We start from the raw sequence: 19681 nt of genomic DNA on the forward strand, positions 1-19681 counted from the left end.
GGGAAAAAGCTAAGTGGAGGGGGTGCCCCACGGGGCAGCCCGATGCAGACAGAGTCGCTGCTCAGGGCCCTCTGAGAGCGCGGCAGAAGGTGCTCGAGCTGGACAATGGTCCACAGCGCCTTGGGCCACTAGCCTGGTGCGCAGTTACAGCGCTGGCCGCCAGATGTCGCTGCTGCCATGCCAGTGGCTGCGTCCCGGTTCTGTCCTCGGCCGCCTGTTTCCTGCTCACCTTCTGTTCCCTCTCTGCCTCCCTGGACATCACAGAGCCTGGCACTAAAGCCCTCGGCAGGGCGATCAGGACTGCAGCCTCCAGTCTAGCATCCAAGTGCCCGGAGCCACGTCCAGATGTGCTGTGTGACTTTCAGCAAGTCACTCAACTGCTCTTGGGTTCAATTTCCACATTGGCAAAATGGGGATGATGGTAATGCCTATTTCACTGGGTTATCATAGAGACTGAAATGATGTAATCCCCAGCAAATACCTGGACCAGGGCCTGGCACCCAAAGTGGTCAGTCAGGGGTAGCTCCTGTTTTGCTATTATTTCAAGTTTCATGTAAGGTTAGTTCTGGCAAGGTCCCCAGCTGGTCGCCTCGGCCGTATTCCAGCCAAGAAGACGGGGTCCTAGAGAAGGGAACAGCCTTCTCTCCCCTCCCCATGGCAGGGATGGGTCAGGTGGGGGGTCCTGGAGCCCCCCGCAGTGTGGCCAGCGCCCCCTCGTCCCCAGCCCCCGCCCCGCTCCTCTTCCTCACCGGTTGGCTGGCTGCTCTGTGTCCAGCAGCTTGAGGATGGACTTTCCGTCCATATCGGGGGGGATGTCTAGGCCCGCGATGTCCAGGATGGTGGGGGCCAGGTCGATGTTGAGGACGATGTGGGGATTCCTGGGGGGTCGAGGGGGCAGGGACTCGGCACCTGGGCGTGGCGCCCCGGCTCTGCCCGGGAGAGGGGCCGCTGGAGGTGGCCGGGGGCCGCGATCACCACCAGATCCTCGACAGCGCCCTTGTGGCCCCAGACCCCGCACTCGGCCGCTCCTGCTCGCCCCCTCTTCCCGCCGGGCCTTGCCTGGCTGGCTCTTCCGCAGCCACCACCCGCACAAGAGCCTTCCTCAAGCCCCGGGGCCTTCCCAGGACCCTCCCCGCCTTCTGATCCGCTCCAGCTGCCGCGTCCCTTCCGCCTCCTCTCATCGGCCCCTCTGGCCTGCGGAGGAGCCCCCTCCTGCTCTGGTCCTCGTGGCCGGGGCGCCCGTGAACCAGGCCACAGGGCTGACCACGCCGGCAGCGCCAGTGCTGGACGGGCCCCTGGCGGGCTCAGGGGTGGCTCCGCGCTCCTGAGGGCGGCGTCGCGGGGCGGACGGGGCGGGGACCGCCGGCTGCGCCTCCCAGCGCCCTCCCTTACTTCCTGTGTGACCTCAAGCAGCTTGGCCTCTTGGTACTTCTGATCCCTAGGTATCAAGCAGCATCGGCCTTCAGGGAGGCTGATGCTCACAGAGTCACGCGGACGCAGAGGACTCAGACCAGGGCGTGAGCGCGAGCCTCCCGCGCCTGCGCACTTAGCGCCTGCGCGTACTACGCCAACCCGCCGCGGGGGCTGGGACACCCAGCGACTGCGAGCCACGTGATGAGATCAACAGAAAAAGGGCGCGGGGGCCTGGGCTCACACTGCCCGCCGGCCTGGTACCCCAGCACCAGCGCCCGGGATTCCGCACCACCCTCCCAGGAGGGGGTCTTCGTCGGGCTGTGGGTGCCGAGCCCCCCCAGAACCCTCTGGAAGCCAGGCCGCCGGGTCTCAGTATGGAGCCACCGCTTTTCAGAACACCCACCCGAGCAGGTCTTCACAGCCCAGCGAGCGCGGCCTTTCTCCCCTCCCCTGCCCCAGACCTAGCATTTCTGCTGCCATTACGTGTCGCCTTGAAGGCTGATTTGAGGAGAACTGCCGGCTGAGGGTGCTGGAGCAGGGAGGGAGGGGAGCCGGTTTCCCTCCGGGCCAGGGTCCACGTGGAGGACCAGAGCCCACGGCTGCCTGGCAGAGGACACAGCGGCTGTCCTGCTCCACGCGTGCCCGGCTCCCTGGGCTCCTGCCACTCCACCCCTTCCCCCAAACGATCTGTTTCCACAGGTGCTCCTTCCCCAAGAGAGGATACAGAATGTACCAGAATCTGACCGCCTCTCGCATCTCCCTGGCTGAGGGTCACCACTGCCAGGACTCATGCTACCCGGGGCAGCGACTTGGGTTTCGTCCACGTGGCGTAACGCCCCTGCCACTTTCCGATGGGAGCACCTAGCTGGGCCCAGAGGCCTCCCTGGGGACCTGGGCCCCGTAGGGTGATGCACTTACAGCGAGCCGGCCTCCACGTTGGGGCCCCTCACGTAGAATGGGACCCTGATGTCAAACTCGTACGGCATTGACTTCCCCTTCACCAGGCCAAACTGGCCGATGTGGTACCCGTGGTCAGCCGTGTACACGATGTATGTGTTGTCCAGCTCACCCAGCTCGACCAGCATGTTGTAAATCTGCAACAGCAACTGGGAGGTGAGGGGGCGGGGGGCCACCCACCCACCTCTGCACGAGGCCCTTTCCATCCGCTCCTATAGGTCTTTGCTCAAACATCACCTTCTCCGTGAGGCCTCTGGGATGGCCCGGTTTATAACCGAAGCCCCTATCACCTCCTGTCCCCTCTCCCCTTTTCCTTCAGAACACTTCTCACTTTCTGTCAGCTCAGTTCACTCCTTGGTTTAAAAGTCAGCTCCATTAGGGTAAGGTTTTTGCCATTTTGTCCTCTGCTGTATCCCACGTGCTCTGGCACTCAGCAGATGCTCGTGGAATGAAGAGATGAAGGGATGAAGGAAGGAAGTCAGCCTGTGGCCTATGGCAGGAGTCTGTAGAGAGCACTGCCCAGAACGTTCTGTGATGAGACAGGGTCTGCCCAATATGGTAGATGTCAGAGGTGTGGCAACTGTGCCCGTGAAAAGGAGCTGCTGCAACCGAAACACTAAATTTTAAATTTTATTTTAATTCATTTAACTCACCATGGATGTATAAAATGTGGTCTATCTATAAAGTGGAATAGTATTCAGCAATAAAAAAAAAAGTGAAGTAATGACACTTGCTACAATGTGGATGGACCTTGAAAATATTACACTCCGTGGAAGAGGCCAATCACAGAAGACTAGTGTGAACAGTTCTACGAAACGGCCAGAAGAGACGATAGAGACAGAAAGGAGATCAATGGTAGCCAGGAGCTGGGGATGGGGGCAGAAGAGAGCTCCGAGGGTGACAACTAAAGGGTACAGGGCTTCATTTTTGGGGTGATGAACATGTTGTACAATTGACTGTGGTGATGGTTGCATAACTGAATAAATCAAACTGGATGGGTAAGCTGTGTGGGATCTGAGTTACGTCTCAACAAAGCTGTTGAAAAGAAATCTAATAGGCACACGTGGCTACCCTCTTGGGCTGCCCAAATCTGGAATGGAAGTTTCAGGAAGGCTGACATTTTGTCCCACCCTGTTTCTGCGTCTCTCTCAGTGAGGCACCGCAAGTGGGGAGACAGCCAGAGGCGGGCGTGGGGCGGGCCTACCGTCTCCATGGAGTCGTCCACGGACATGAGCGTCTGCAGGCGCTTCCGCTGCAGCATGTTGGTGAACTCCATGTGGATGGGCTTCATGGGCCCCGTGTAGCGCATGATCCAGTGCTTGTCCGGGTTGGGCGCGTAGTTGTAGCTGGGCGTGCTGGCGGCGACACACAGGCTCAGCCCCCGCGGCCCCGGCGCCCGTCGGCGACTTCGGTCTTTCTCCGCAGGTGGGTGTGTGCGGGGAAGACGAGGAGCCGCGGCACGGGGGACCACCGAGTGGGCAAGGCCATCCCTTCTCAGCCCTCCCCTTACATCAGGGTGGAAACCCCAGTTTGTGCTTGTCTTTCTGGAACACCTCCCTGGAATTTGCTCATCCCTTTTTAGAGCAAGGAAGAGGCTCAAGTTCAGAGCCTTTAGCAGTAAGTACCCAACTGTAATTTATAGCTTTGCTTGGTACCCATCCTATTTATTTTTTCAGTTATTGTTTTTGTGGTTAAGGTAGAGCTACAAAAATTCCTTTTTAAATAAATTTAGTTAGAAAGTCAAAGCAAGTTGATTTTAAAATTAATAATGGCCAAAATTGTGGAATGGCATTTTGAATGAGTGCATATGAGATGTGCCGCATCCTTTGATTTAATCATCACAGTGACCCTTCCAGTTCTGATTTAATCTTCCATTTATCAAAGAGGAAACTGAGGGTTAGAGAGGTTCGGGGACTCGCCCCTGGTGAAACTAGTGGACTTGGTGGCCTCAGCTGTGCAGTCAAATGCTATTACCAATGATAAACACATAAACGATAACCTCTGGTATCACCGAGCACTGAGCCTGAGCTGGGCACGGTGCCAAGGGCTTGTCTTAGAAGTCCTGGGAGTTGGTGGTGTTCTTGTCAGGTGAGAATGAGGAAACCGAGGCCCAGGGAGGTGAACTAACCAGCCCAGGAGCTAAGAGTCAACCACTCATGCACTGTGGGGCCTGCCTGGGCCCTCACATCCACAAGTGCTTGGGCAAGACTCCGATCCAGTCAAACCAAGTGCGCAGGACGGCTGCTGTCCCCTCAGCCCTCGCTGGGCCCGGGGTCCGAGCTACCACTGACCCACCAGGGTGCGGGGTATCCTGGGTGGGCCCGACCGTGACAGGACGTGCTTTCCTCAAACCCTCCAAACTGCGGGGGGCCCCTGCCCTGACTCAGGTGATGCTCAGGCGCCGTGGACCCCTCGAATCTTATCCTGTCTCCTTCCCAGTCAAAGTGAAAAAGGTTGAGTTTCCACCGCTTGGAGACAAAAGCCTTTTCAAAATGGGTATTGGGGGGGGGGGGGGGGAAGGGGCTGTGGGGGGGCCAGGGGGAGGACAGAGCTGGCCTTGTCAGAGAGGAAGCACCCTTCCCTCTCGCCGGCCTTAACGGCCTCTCGAATATCGAACTGCTCTTGTGGTGGAGATAATGACACTGCAGCTTTCAGAATCTGGACGGTTATGGAGACCCTTGCTATGTCGTGTGGGGGAATCTCGAGCCTCCAGGACTCCTGGACTCTGCTGTCCGCGCTCCAGGCTGGTCTGCTGGCTCCCACCGCTAAATCCGACCCGGGGCCCACGGCTTCCTTTGATTGGGGGAAATGCTGCTCTCTCCGTGGGCTGCCTCTGCCACTTGGGGCCTGACCCTCTTGTAGAACATTCCCAGAAACAAGCCCACATCCCCCTCGCAGCCCCCTCCCCCTGAGGAATTGAAAGGGGGCTGCTGGGGGCAGGGCAGCGACAAAGACTCTTACGGCTATCCGGTGGTGTGGGAAAATTGCTCCTGCAGGCCCAAGGGGCCCGGATTCCAGGATGCAATTCTGAGCCATCATCCACCGAATCTATTAGAAGTGCCGCTGGAGTCTGGCCTCGAGAGCTGAGGGCGGGGGCTGGGGGCCTAGGTCTGTCAAGACCCTGTGGCTGTGAAGTGACTGTTAAAGCTCTTTCTCTGCGGTTCCCCTTTTGGAGGATTTTGAGGCAGAAGGACGTGGAGAGCGGGCAGGTGCTGGCTGGCGGGTCACCCTGGCCGGGGCCAGGCCTCCCCAGGTGGGTGTCGGCCTCTCCACAAGAGTCCGCCTGCCCGTGCGGCAGAGACCCGAGGCCTCACCCCTCAAGAGCCTGAGGCACGTCTGGTGTGTTCACAAAAGGGCCCGAAGAACACCCCGTGCCCGCTGGCTGGGTGGACAACGGGAGAGTGACTTCACCCTCACGGCCGAGGATCTCGGCCCCCTGGCACTGGGCATCTGGAGGTCACCCACTGACACCCACCGCCCCAAGCTGCCAACCCCGCCTGGCTCTGGGGCAGCTGAAAGGTGGCTGGTGAGGGTGTTTGTGTCTCTGTATGTGTCCGTGTGTGTTTGCTTGTATGTCTTTGTGTCTGTATGTCTGGGTGTGTTTGTATGCCTACGTACACATGTCCGTGCTTGTGTCTGTGTGTGTTCGTGTGTGTATCTGACAGTATGTGGGGCCTTTGTGTGTATCTGTGTAGGTGTCTACATCTAGCATGTGTGTATCTGTATGTACAAGCCCCTGTGTTTGTGTCTATGTGTTTGCTTGTCTTTGTGTCCATTCATTTGAATGTCTGTGTGTGTCCGTGTGTATGTGTATATGTCTGTATGTGTTTGTGGGTATGTGTCTACATATATTTTTATGTGTGTCCATGACTGTACTTGTGTGTCCATGACTGTGTGTGTGTGTGATGTCTTTGTGTTTGTGTCTGTGTGTATGTGGCTGTGTGTGTGGAGGGGCTGGGAGCTGGTGAATGAGGGGCTCTAGGCAGGGTGGGGGGGAAAGAGGACGATACCAGCATCAAGCAGCAGTTGTCAGAATCCACAAGGCCTGCCCGAAAGAGAACAGGGCAAAAGGCAGGCTTGGTGAGGTGAGCGAGATCTGAGCCGAGACTCCCCACAGAAAGATCTGGACTCAGATCCGACATGCTCTGCTCTGACCCCTCTTCACCCTCCTTGATGGACATAATTAAACATCCTAGCTGCAGAATTTTCTTTCTTTCTTTCCTTTTTTTTTTGGAAATGATTATACCCCAGAGATAAGAGCCTTCCAAATACACCCGCGAGTAAGGCGAAGGCGGATTGTCTGGGTAAGTAATAGCAGGCATTGCTCATTTTCAATTTCTGTAATTTTCATTTCAAAGAAAAATAAATGAGCAGGCAATGTCAAACAATTTCATCATGAAACACCCGGGCTGCTCGGGGTGAAGCCACTCTTTACAGGAGATGCTGCAGCAGCCAAGCTACACCTGGGGCTTCTCCCTTAGCTGGGAAGGCATCAGCCACCCCTCCTGCACAGAAGAGCCTGTTAGCGGGACTGGTGTGGGTGCTGGGGGTGGCTGGTGCCCTCGAGCAGACGAGGGTGAGTTTGGAGGGAGGAGCCAGGCAGGTTAGATGCTCACACAGGCACCGCTGTGTCCCAGGGTGGGAGCTGTGCAGCCCTGGAACGCAGTTCATCACTTCATGTCAAATCCTCCTCCCCAAAGACCGGGGATCAGAAGGTTAACACACAGCGTTATCCTCGCTGAGCCGCTTCGGGGGCTGTCAAAAAGTAATTACAGCCAAGGGGCTGAGAAAGGCAATGTATTCTGATTGCGATGAAAATTAAACGCCCTGAATATTCAGGCAAATTCCAAATTGCACTGTCCTTGTTGCCCTGGAATGTCACAGCAAGGGCTGCTGAGTAGTTGGGTCTCTCACTGCTAATTGGGAAGTGGTGGGGGGTGGCACGAGGCAGGCGAATGCAGAACTTTCTAGGATGATTTACTAGCCAGCTGGATCGTGGAGGCCTGGCGGGGTGAGCAGGGAGACAGGAGGCTTGGGTGGGGGTGGGAGCGGGCTTGAACACTGCTTCAGCCACGTACCAGCCGGGTGACTTCAGGTAAGTTACCTTCACTCTGTTTCCTCATCTGTAAAACGGGAACACCGCGTGCCGTGCAGCCTCCACGCTGGCCCTAGGGGTCCTGTCTCCTGGTACTCACACCCTTGGGTGATCCCTCCCCACAACGTAGGAGGGTTGACCTCCTAGATGGGCATCAACTGCGATTAGGATAAAAGACTGCGGCTCCCATCTTGCCTCTCCCTCTCAGATCATTTGCTCGGGGGAAGCCAGCTACCATGTAGCTAGGAAGCCCCATTCAGGCCTCAGATGCGGCAGCCAGGTGGGGACACCTTAACTGCCACCTTGGGAGATTCGGAGCCAGAACTTCCAGCCAAGCCACTTGCAGAAACTATGTGATCATAAATATTTGTTGTTTTAAGCTGACAAGTTTTGGGGGTAATTTGTTATGTGGCAATAGCTAACCAATACGCCGAGAGTGTATTGGGAATATTCAGGGATTTGATGCATCGAGCCTGCCACATAACCAATAGCTCATTAATGCTGGCAAATATATCAGTAGTCTGGTGAAGCTACAGACCCCTCCTGGGAGAATGTTTTCAGACTTGTGGAAGAAAGTACATCGGATTACAAAGGAACTCTCTTATGCTAAAACAGTTGGTGTCCACAGACCTCTTGGTGGGGGCTGTGGGTCTTAAGTGAAAAACTCTTGCTTCCTGCGTTGGCCTGTGGGCCAGGCTGGCTGGATCGACCGCGGGTGAGCAGTGTGTGCCCGGGTGCTTTAAAGCAGGAGGGTAGGAGAGAAGCAGCTCCGTCCTTGCTGCTCCTGACGCCTCCCCCTCCCGCCTTCCTGCTACCCAGTGCCCTGCCCCCCTCCCCGGGCCCCGAATCTTACATGTGCTGAGACGCGTTGGGGAAGAGGCGGGAGTACTGGGGGGCTGAGTCCTCGGGGCCGTGGGGGGCCGCGTGGCTGATGACCATCAGGACAGGCCGGTGCGGGTACATCTTCTTGGACGTGCGGAAGAAGCTGACGCTGTCGTTGGTGATGAGGTCGGTGAGGTAATCCTGGGGGTGGCGAAAGGCAGGGAGAAGGCGTGAGGAGATGTGCCCTCGTGTCGAGTACCTGCCACGTGCCGGGCACCAGGTGGTGAAGGAAACACAACCACCCCTGCCTCCGGGGAGCTGCCAGTCTGGGTGCAGATGGACAGTACCCCAACAAGTGGTAAAATATGTGCCAAATGGTGCTAAGTGCAAAAGAGAAAAATAAAGCAGGGAGGGCACCCTGCGAAGGCAGGGGAGGATTTGCAACTTGCTCATTCATTCATCATAAATATTTGAAATAATAGTAGCTAACACTACTGGGTGCTCATGGTGTGCCAGGACTGTGTTTACTATATTTGCTCATTTAATTTGTACTTAATCCTAGAAGGTAGGTACTATGATGATCCATGCTTGCCAGAACTGGAAGTTAAGGCCCAGAGAAGTTGAGGGAATTGCCCAATGTCACACAGTTGATAAATGTTGGAGGCAGGATGCCTGGGTTTTGGTTCTTACGCCTGAGGTCTTTTTAAGGCCCTGGGCATTCTGTGGTGCAGTGTGGGTCCATCTCTATTTTCCTGGAGCATCTATTCTAGGGAAGAGGTGTGAGCAGACAAGTATATAGTTGAAGAAACAAGGTATTATAGGGTATGACAGATGAAGGGATAAAACAGGGAGATGTAACAAAGAATAACTGGGAGAAGGGTGAGGGGAGCAGTCAGGGAGGGCCTCTCTGAGGAGGTGATATTTGAGCTGACAGCTGAATGAGGACGAAATCCAGATCACCGTTTTTCAACTTCAGTTGCCTGCTAGAATCCCCTGGGGAAGCTTGATTGGTTTCTAGGCCCAACCCCAGAGAGTCTGATTTGGGTGATCTGTAGTTCAGCACTGGAATTTTTTTTTTCTCTCTCCCCTTCCCCGCCCACCACCCCACTCCTCAGTTCTCTGCTCTCTATGTCCATTTGCTATGTGTTCTTCTGTATCCGCTTGTATTCTTGTCACTGGCACCCGGAATCTGTGTCTCTTTTTGTTGCGTCATCTTGCTGCTTCAGCTCTCCGTGTGTGCGGCGCCACTCCTGGGCAGGCTGCACTTTTTTCACACTGGGCGGCTCTCCTTACGGGGCACACTCCTTGAGTGTGGGGCTCCCCTACATGGAGGATACCCCTGTGTGGCATGGCACTTCTTGTGCACATCAGCGCTGTGTGTGCGCCAGCTCGTCACATGGGTCAGGAGGCCCTGGGTTTGAACCTTGGACCTCCCATGTGGTAGGTGGATGCCCTATCTGTTGAGCCAAATCTGCTTCCCAGCATTGGAATTTTTAAAAGCTTCCAGGGGGAGTGGCTGCAGCTCAGTTTTTGAGTACCTGCTTCCCATGTACGAGGTCCTAGGTTCAGTCCCTAGTGTACCTCCTTAAAAAAAAATCAAATATTTAGGAATAAACTTAACCAAAGACATAAAGGACCTGTATTCAGAAAACTACAAAACATTGCTAAAAGAAACCAAAGACTTAAAAAAATGGAAGAACATTCCATGTTCATGGATTGGAAAACTAAATATTGTTAAGACATCAATTCTACCCAAACTGATTTAGAGATTCAACACAATACCAATAAAAACCCCAATAGCCTTTAAAAACAAAACAAAACAAAACAAAAAAACAAGCTCTCAGGTAATTCCAATGTGCAGCCAGGATTAAGAACCACTGATCTATGTAAAGTTTTGGTAGTAATGGTGGTGATGGCAGCACAACATCGTGAATGTAATTAAGAGCACTGAAATACATATTTGAATGTGATTAATGGGGATATTTTTGGTTGTATATGTTACTAGAATAAAAATGAAAAAAAAATCATAGGACTGTACAACACAAAAAGTGAACCCTATTGTAAAGGATACAGTACAATTATAAAAAAGTTCTTTCATGAATTGTAACAAATATAACACACTAATGCAAGATGTGAATAGTAGGATGGTATATGGAAACTCTGTATTTTATGCAAGTTTGTTCTGCAAACCCACAATTAAAAAAAAAAAAAAAAAGGAAGCACTCTACTAGAAGAACAGAGTCCCAGGCAGAGGGAAAAGCACACACAAGGGCTCAGAGGCAGGGATGAGCTTGTCATGTGTTCAAGGAACCGAAAGAGGTCAGGTTGGCGACTGGCTCCTTGGGAAGAGGGTAAAATGTCAGCAGTTGAAATGTGGGGATGACAGAAGGCACAGTGTAAAAAAAAAAGGCATGCCATGGTGTCTCCAGAAAAGTGGAATCTGGCTTAGATTTTGGGCAGGAGGAGAGAAGAGCTGGAGGAAAAGATGAATGGCTGGAAATTGAGGGCTTTAAAAGCTCAGCCAAGCAGCTGAGATTTGCTTAAAGTCTTCTTGAATTTACTAAATCTTTAGCTGCTTATCTCTCTCTCTCTCTTTTTTTTAAGATTTATGTTTTATTTATTTCTCGCCCCTGTGTGCTCTCAGTGTCCATTCGCTGTGTGTTCTTTTGTGACCGCTTCTATCCTTATCAGCAGCACTGGGAATCTGTGTTTCTTTTTGTTGCATCATCTTGTTGTGTCAGCTCTGTGTGCGGTGCCATTCTTGGGCAGGCTGCACTTTCTGTCATGCTGGGTGCCTCTCCTTATGGGGTGCACTCCTTGCGCATGGAGCTCCGCTACACGGGGCCACCCCTGTGTGGCATGGCACTCCTTGCGTGCATCAGCACTGCGCATGGGCCAGCTCCACATGGGTCAAGAGGCCTAGGGTTTGAACCGCAGCCCTCCCATGTGGTAGGTGGACGCCCTATCCATTGGGCCAAGTCTGCTTCCTGCTAATATCTCTTGAAGGTAATGAGTTCTTGAAATTTACCCTCTGCTACCTGGAAAACAGCTCTTTCCAAAACCACCACTTTCACAAAGAGACACTATCACTCTAGGGGAAAAAGGTATAAAAGGTTCTGCTCCAAAGTCAACAGTACAACATTTACGCACTGTTGATGTAATCAAACATTTACGCACTGTTGTTGATGTGATCTATAGATACACTCCTATTGGGACACTCATATGTGATATCAGAGGCACAAGGATGGTTACTGCAATATTGTTTATAAAGCAAAAACATATTGCAATAGGATTAATTAACTTATATAGCTTTCCTAGTATGCAACACTACATAAATATTAAAAAGGCAGTAGACCTGTAGCTACTGACGTGGAAAGTGTGATGCACATAGTATTTCTTACCTGATTGATGATGGACTTCACTTCTGCCCCCTCCCCAAACAGCCCTCCCCGTAAACCCCTGGAAACATGCCAAGATTTGGCTGCTAGAAAAGGATGGGCAGGAGTCCTACCACAGGCCTTTAGAAACTTTACTAAAGCACCCACAAAGGGAGGTAGCCAGCCTTTGATAGGAACTTAGCAGGGCCAGCCCTAGCCCAAGCCAGGTGAGGATGGAAACAGAGCTAAATGCCACCTGAGATGGGCTAACACTATGAGCTCTTCTCCCCATCACCCCAGGTACAAGAATAATACCTGGGGTCTGGGGTGGACAGCACCCACGGATGGACTGGGATCCATTCGCCACTCTAGAGCTAACCCTGACATTCCTACGAGAGAGAGGACCCAGAGAGACGTGGTGGCAATGGGTAGGTGGGTGTCCCATCCTGAAGGGCACATGGACGGGGCAGCCCCTCCTGTGGTGGGTGAAAGGTGTGGGGGAGTCAGCCAGGGCGAGTCCCTGCTGTGGCAGAGGCTGGAAGAGAACCCCGCACTGGTCTCCTTTTAGCAGAAGGGTGAAATAGCCCAATCTGTGCTCCTAACGAGTTCTTTTTGCTGCTAACTTATGTTGTCTCTTATGGCTAACAGCTTGTGCTAATGCTTTGTGCACCACTAAAATATATTTTTAGCCTGGGCCCACTACCTGGCAGATTCATACAACCAATCTAATGGTTGGGTTTGCAACCTCAGGCCTTTTGAACAGCTGTGGGGGTGCACCCTGGTGGGCTGATTCACTTCAAGATCATGACAGGGAGGTGGTCCAATGCTGGACCCAAACAAAAGGAAATGTCAACTTTGAACACCACTGACATTATAGCTGACACTGCCAACTCATGGGGAGCAGAGCTAAACACCCCAGGGCACAACCCAACCTTTTCCAGCAAGGACTCAGAAAGAATGGTCATCGGGAAGGCACCAAGTCCCACACCCACTTGTGGGATGGATTTGTTTGGCTAACTTCTACCAGAGGTGCCCGATCACACCCGCCCTCTGTTGGGAACAAAGAAACCGCATAAAAGACCATCAACCAATTAATGGTAGTAGATATCTGGGCTATATGGCTCCTAAAAAATGCCCCTACACAATTGCCCTAACTAGCAGTGACTGCTATCTATAGGATTTCTCCTAAATGTGACCACAGCTACCCACTGGAGGAGAGGGAGATGGACTCTCGGCCTTCCCTGGAGGCACTCTAGGATCTCAAACACAATTCCAGTGCCTTCAAATGGGCCCATCTGGAGAGAGAGGGTTATAGTCTCTCGGGGGATTCTGTGATCTTTGGTGATATTGACATGATGATTAGGTAGAAACCTCCCAAAAGTTTGTAATCATGGCCACGACACTGAGCACAGCCTCTCCACACTAAATCAAGAAACTGTGGCTATGCACAAGACATGCTACAAAACTGATGGCCCACATCTCTCCGCAGCACAAGGGGAAGCATGCACCTTATTAAAAACTCAGTGCTTGGTCTACATTCTAGATACAAAAAGCTAAAGTAAATAAATCCTTAGCTCACTTGCAAAGGCAATGGCCACTCCTAAGTCAAGTGGGTGATGACTCAACTGAAGGCTTGGTTTGTCAGGTAGGGTAGCTCGTGGAAGGTGCTGCTGCCGAGCCTTCTAGGAATTGTGACAACTAGACCGACTGTGGGGGGAGTGGTGGGGTGGGGGCGGTGAGGGTGAATGGGGACCTCATATTTTTTGAATGTAATTATCTTTTAAAAAATGAATAAATTGAATAGAATTTGGAAAAATTAAAAAAAAAATTCACAATAGCTTTCCATAAAAAGCAAACAAACAAAAACAAAAAAACAGGAAAAACAGTCTTACAGGACTCTTGTAGAAGAGGGTGTGTGTGTGTAGGTGGATGGGCGGTCAATGGGGTGGACTGTGTGAGCCACACAGTGTGTCCCAAGACCAAGGACTGGCCTTACCGCTGCCCCCTCCTCAGATAACCCTCCCTGTAACACTCAAGACCCTGGCATTTTACCGCTTTAGCGCTAACCATGTGTAACCTGCGGAACAGGTGCCATAGGTGCAGACATTCTCAAGGGAACTTCTTGCCATCTGTCAGTTTCCCTAATAGATGCTTTTGGACTGACCACTCTGGTGCTTAGTGACTCTTTCTTTGGAATCACGGCTGGTCCCATTGTGGGGCAGTTTGGGGCAGGCCTGCTAGGTCTCCCCTATTTCTTCCTTCAAGGTGTTGGTGCAGTGGGACACAACAGAAAGTTGTCCAAGGTACACTCTTGAGGGAAAGAGCAAGCTACAGAATCCAGGAGGATTCTGTTTTCATTTCGTGTTTGGGGGGGAGGGGGAGGGGAAAGGGAGGTGGGGAGAAGAGTAGAGGGAGAAGGCAAATCTCTAACCTCATGTTTTTTTGAGGACCAAGGAAAAATCTAGAAGGAGAGCGATCAAAGTGTTAGCTGGAGACTGAGATAAGGGGAGAGAAGAGGAGAAAGTCACTTGTTAATTTATATACTTCTTGAATTTTTTTGTATGTCTAGGAATTTGTTCATTTCATCCAGGCAGTCTAATGTGTTGGTACATAGATGTTCACTGTATCTTATAATCCTTTTTAGTTCTGTAACGTTAGCAGGGATGCCCCCTTTCATTTCTGATATTTTTATTTGTATCCTCCCTCTTTTTTCATCTGAAAAGATCAATAAAATTGACAAACCTTTAAAAGAAGCAACTTTCGGTTTTGTTGATTTTCTCTAATTTTTTTTTTTTTTATTCTGTATTTCATTTAGCTCCCTTCCAATCTTTATTATTTCCTTCCTTTTGCTTACTCTGGGTGTGGTTTGCTTTTCTTTTTCTAGTTTCTCCACATGTGAGGATAGGTTCCTGGTTTGGTTTCTTCTTTTTAAATACAGGCAGTTAGAGCTCTGAGTTTCCTAGCTGAATCCTGCCTTTGCTGCATCTGTAAGTTTTGGTATGTTGTTCTCTTTTCTTTGAATATTTTTTACAATTAATTTCAGAAGGGAAAAATAAGTTAAGAAGGGGGATATTGTAGAATCTATTATATAAAAATTATATAATATCTTACATCATTGTACTTATTACATAAAATGAAGAACTATTGCTATAGTTATGGAATGTGATTTAAAGGCATTAGAAAATTCTTATTACAAAAGTACTAACAAACAGTGGACCTAAAAATGGTGCCACGCTCTCATGGGTAGAGAGGAGGGTTCATATCCTGAAAGGACGTCAAGCCAGGCCCTGAGTGGATGGATCAGGAAATGGCAGCGAGTGTGGGCATCAGAGGGGGGGCAGCCACCCGCTGAACCTCGCTGCCTCTGGCCAGTGGAGGGGGTGGGAAAGGGACTACTTCTCACAACAAACCTCATCTTTAATACTCAGTTTTTTAAAACTCTATGCCTATTTGGTTGTGATAAAACTTTTTTTTTTAAAAACCACCATTAACATCCATTCCTAGGAGAGAGCCAATAAATTGGGGTCTGTTTATAAAATGAGATTATGCAGCAGTGAAAAAGAATAAACTGGAACTAAATGGATAAATCTTACCGACATGATAAAGCAGGTTGTCGAAGGATATATTCAATATGATACCATTTATTTTTTTCTTTTCTTTTCTTTTTTTTTGGAGGTACTGGGCCGAGGGATTGAACCCAGGACCTCGTATATGAGAAGCTGGAGCTCAACCACTGAGCTACACTGGCCACCCGATACTATTTATATAAAGTCTAAAAACACATAAAATATGTTATTTTGAGATGTCAGTGTGTGGAATAAAATAAAGGCATGTATGGGAATGATTAGTAGCAAACTCAGGCTATTGGCTACCTCAGGGGCACGGCAGGAAGGGAGAAGAATGAGCCTGGGAGGGGTGACACAGGAGCATTTAGTTTTCGGAAGCCCTGTGTGGGGTGCTTAACTGTTCCAGCCTCTCGAGGTACTGTGAGGAGTTCAAGTGTTACGGGATGCACGTGGAATCCAAGCCCCCTCTTGACATAGCTGTGGAGTGGACACAACCATTCCAAGGTCCACAGGATGGAGGAATAGAGTATGGAATAGAGTGGATTTACTGATATTCTATTCATGAACTATTGTGATTAGTAATTGAAGAAAATGTGGCATTGATGTGGAGAAAGTGGCCATGGTGGCTGCTGGGGGTAGGGAATGGAGGAAGAGATGAGATGTGGGGGCATTTTCGGGACTTGGAGTTGTCCTGGGTGGTGCTGCAGGGACAGTTACCGGACATTGTACGTCCTCCCATGGCCCACTGGGTGGACTGTGGGAGAGTGTGGGCTGTGGTGTGGACCACTGACCATGAGGTGCAGCAGTGTTCAGAGATGTATTCACCAGGTGCAAGGAATGTCTCATGATGATGGAGGAGGCTGTTGTTATGGGGGGAGGAGTGGGGTGAGGGGGTGGGGGGTATATGGGGACCTCATATTTTTTGAATGTAATATTAAAAAAATAAAGACAGAAAAATTACAAAATGTAATTTCTATAACTTTTAAAAAAAAGTATTACGGGATGCAAAGCACACAGCTCTCGACAGGAGCAGCCTACACCTTCGCTGTGTGGTGGCGTGGCACTTCCGGCAGGCCTGTGACTTCCCGCCCCCGCTCCGTCTTCCTCCTCCCACGCCGCTCCTTTGCCAAGCCTTCCCTGAACTCGCTGGCGGTCTCAGGACGCCTGCAATGACCACATCTGACACGTGCTCGACACCCCACTTGGGGTCACACAGCCCTGGGGACCGGCCCAGGGGAACCCGCCATCCCGCTGGTCACAGCAGCCGAGCTGAGCCCAGGCGTCGGAGGGAAGGGCCATGGGGCCTGGGGAGGCGGAGACAAAGTCTGGAGACGGGAGCAGACCCAATGGACGTGACCATCGACTGGCTGTGTGCGGTGACTGAGCGGGAGCCGGCGCAGCCCCCCACTGCTGTTCCCTGGCCCAGGCAGCTGGTGAAGGTAAAGAGGAGGGTCCAGGGGAAGATAATGGCTGAGTTAGTTCCAGACAAGTTGAGAGTGGGGTGCCTGGGGTCAGTTATGTGGAAGGGGTTAGAGGTTAGGAGTTCGCAGGAAGAGCAAGAAAGGTGAGAAGACCATGCAGCCCACAGGAAGAATTTTCTAGAAACAGGGAAAATGGCTGACAGACCATCCGGAAGTCATCCCTCTGCCTCGTTTTGGCTCTAGACCAGGCCCATTCTCTCCCCGCCAACACCCCTAAGTCTGGGTGGGCACGCCTCAGCATCCAGGAGCTGCGCGTCCCACACCAGGTCACAGGCAAGCAGGAGGTGATGCCGGGACTCTGGCAACTCGTTCCTGCCAGGAGCATCTCCAGTCACTGCTGGGAGACAACCATGGGGAGGAAGCCCTGCCTGACCTAATTCCTGACACCAAGGGGCATGTCCCCACCTTACCCCCTGTATCCCCTCTTCGGGCTTCTCTGTGCCCTCCCTATAACCTCCCACAACTTAATTTTATCAGGAAGCCAAGAGGATCTGCAAGGAAACGGCTGGCCTGTGGCCTCTGGACAAAAACATCCATTTTCCTCCAGTTGTCCTTTAGCACTAAGACTTCTCGGGAAGCAGAGGGGCTTGCCAGCAGGGCGGCTGGCCAAGAGAACTCTGGACACGCGCTCCCCGGGGCGGGGGCATATCCTAGTGGCGAGGCTCTCGGCCTCACTCGTCAGGCCTCGGTCTTGCCATGCTTCTTCTCAGCTGAAGCAGTGAGTTGTGCCCCGGCTCAGCTCCCAAGGCCTTGACGGCCTAGTTCAAGGTGTGGAAAAGCTTTGTTAGAAGAGAGGAGCATGAAACAGGGCCAGTGGCTTGTCAGGGAGGAATTCTGAGGGGGCGGTCAGATGGGCTGCTCCAGAAAGGACGATGAGCAACTCTCAGAAGATGGCGAGTGCTGGGGTGTGGGGAAATCTGCGACGGAGGGTTCCGGGCTGTGGGCCGTGGGGCCTCCCCCGCTGGCTGCTGCGGGGAGAAGAGATTAAGGACGAGGGGGGAAGCTAGAGACAGGGTGGCTGCTGTGGCCAAGTGGGGGCCGCAGCTAGCGCCTCACACTGCCTGGACCCCGGGTGCCTCCCCACATTCTCACTCATTTGCCCCGTGGAGGCCCGAGTTTCTGCCCCATTTGAACTGGGGAGAGACAAGCCAACTCACCCCTTCTCAGGGCGTCTCCCCAGATTGGAGTCTGAGGGCTCCCAGGACAAGGTAAACTTTCCTGGGAAGCCCCACGTGAGCATCACTGGGCCATTTTGAGGCTGTGCCTGGGAACCAACGGTTTTGCTCCCTGAGACCTGGTTTGAGGGGTGGGGTGCAGAGGTGTCCCTTCAAGGAGCAATGACAATTCACAAAGGCAGAGGGCTCTGGAGTCAGACAAAACTGGGTTTGAATCGCAGCGCCATCATCTGTAGCTGTGTGCCCTTGGGTGAACCATTCACCATATGTAACTTAAAGTTTACTATTTAAACCATTTTAAGTGTACAACTCAGTGGTATCAAGTACATTCACAGGGATGGGGAGCCATTATCATTATTTCCAGAACTTTCTCAGTCTTTCTCTGTACCCAATTAGCAATATCTCATTTCCTCCTCCTCCAGCCCCTAGTAGCCTCTATTCTAGTTCTGTCTGTATGAATTTGCTTATTCTAAATATTTCTTATAAGTGAGATCATACAATACTTGTCCTTTTGTGTCTGGATTATTTCACTCAGCAGATTATTTTTAAGCCTTCTCCACGTTGTGGCATGCATCAGAACTTCAATCCTTTTTTAGGGCTGAACAATATTCCATGGTTTGGATATACCACATTTTGCTTACCCACTCATCTGTTGATGGACACTTGGGTTGCTTCCACCTTTTGGCTACTGTGGATAATTCTGCAAGGAACATCGGTGTGCAAGGACCTGTTTAAGTCCCAGCTTTTGGTTATCTAAGTAGGAGTAGAACCGCTGGGTATTATGGTAATTCTATGTTCAACATTTTGAAGAACAGCTAAACTTTTTCATAGCAGCTATATCATTGTACATTCCCACCAGCAATACACAAACTTTTCCACATCCTTGTTCACACTTATCTCTAATATTTTTGATAATATATGCATCTTTTTATATTAATCATACCATACGGTATATATTTATTCATTCATCCAACAAATACAGCAGTGTACAAAATAAAGAAAGATCTCTGTCTTCATGGCACTTAAATGTTCCATGGGGGCAGGGACTAGACCATTGACAAAGAAATCAGTAATATACACATGGCGCATCGCCCCAGAGGGTGACTGGGTGAGGGGAGGGAGTGCTAAGGGGAGGGGCGCTCTTGAAGCAGGGTGGTGGAAAGGCCCTTCTTCTGGCTTTGCACACAGATTCCTCGTCCTTTTCCAGGGACTTCATTGGCGTTTAGTCATTTCCTATATTGGTGGGACTTTCTAGTTGTTGTTTTCTTTCAATAACAAACAGAGCTGCAACTAACTGCTCAGCCAGTCTGCCTCCTGCACACGAGTGAGGTTTTCTCCAGAATAAAGACAGAGAAGGGGAGGCACTGGGTCCATGGCAGTGGCGCACTGAGGTTCACAGATGCTGCCAACGCAGACTGCGCCTGGACTAGTTGTGCCTTCTCATCATTTTCTCAACATTTCATCATTTCCCAACAGCTCTCCCACTCTAGTTGCAAACATCATTCCCATCTCCCTTCTTGCTAACTGTCCTGCCTTCTCCAACCTTCTTCTGCGTAGACACTTGCTTTTTCTCATCTCCCCTGCCTCTCCTTCCACCCCTGCCACCAGGATCCCTTCAGGGCATCTGCCACCTGTGGGATTAGTAACTTGGGACAGTGTCCTCAGAGGGCCTTTGAGGGGAGAGCTTGGGGAGGGAGGCTGCTTCCTCCCACCTTGGCCATCCCATGTGGCCCCGAGGCTGTGACGTCCTGCCCTGGCAGGGGTGTCTTTCGGCCCAGAGCAATGGGGCCGGCAC

General features: G+C 51.6%; 1 protein-coding gene across 4 annotated transcripts in view; it reads right to left on the reverse strand.

Annotated features, from left to right (window-relative positions):
* The window catches only part of SULF2 (sulfatase 2), a 126340-nt gene that overhangs the window by 23345 nt on the left and 83314 nt on the right, over nt 1-19681 (reverse strand). For all 4 annotated transcript variants that reach the window (XM_004469925.5, XM_058287200.2, XM_004469926.5 and 1 more), the window contains exons 5-8: nt 8319-8488; nt 3575-3725; nt 2332-2507; nt 750-878 (exon numbers count right to left, since the gene is read on the reverse strand). In XM_004469925.5, the coding sequence (XP_004469982.1) occupies nt 750-878; nt 2332-2507; nt 3575-3725; nt 8319-8488 (626 nt within the window). The remainder of the gene's footprint in view (nt 1-749; nt 879-2331; nt 2508-3574; nt 3726-8318; nt 8489-19681) is intronic.

The sequence above is a fragment of the Dasypus novemcinctus genome, chromosome 24 (genome assembly GCF_030445035.2).
Source record: "Dasypus novemcinctus isolate mDasNov1 chromosome 24, mDasNov1.1.hap2, whole genome shotgun sequence".
NCBI classification, from domain to species: domain Eukaryota; kingdom Metazoa; phylum Chordata; class Mammalia; order Cingulata; family Dasypodidae; genus Dasypus; species Dasypus novemcinctus.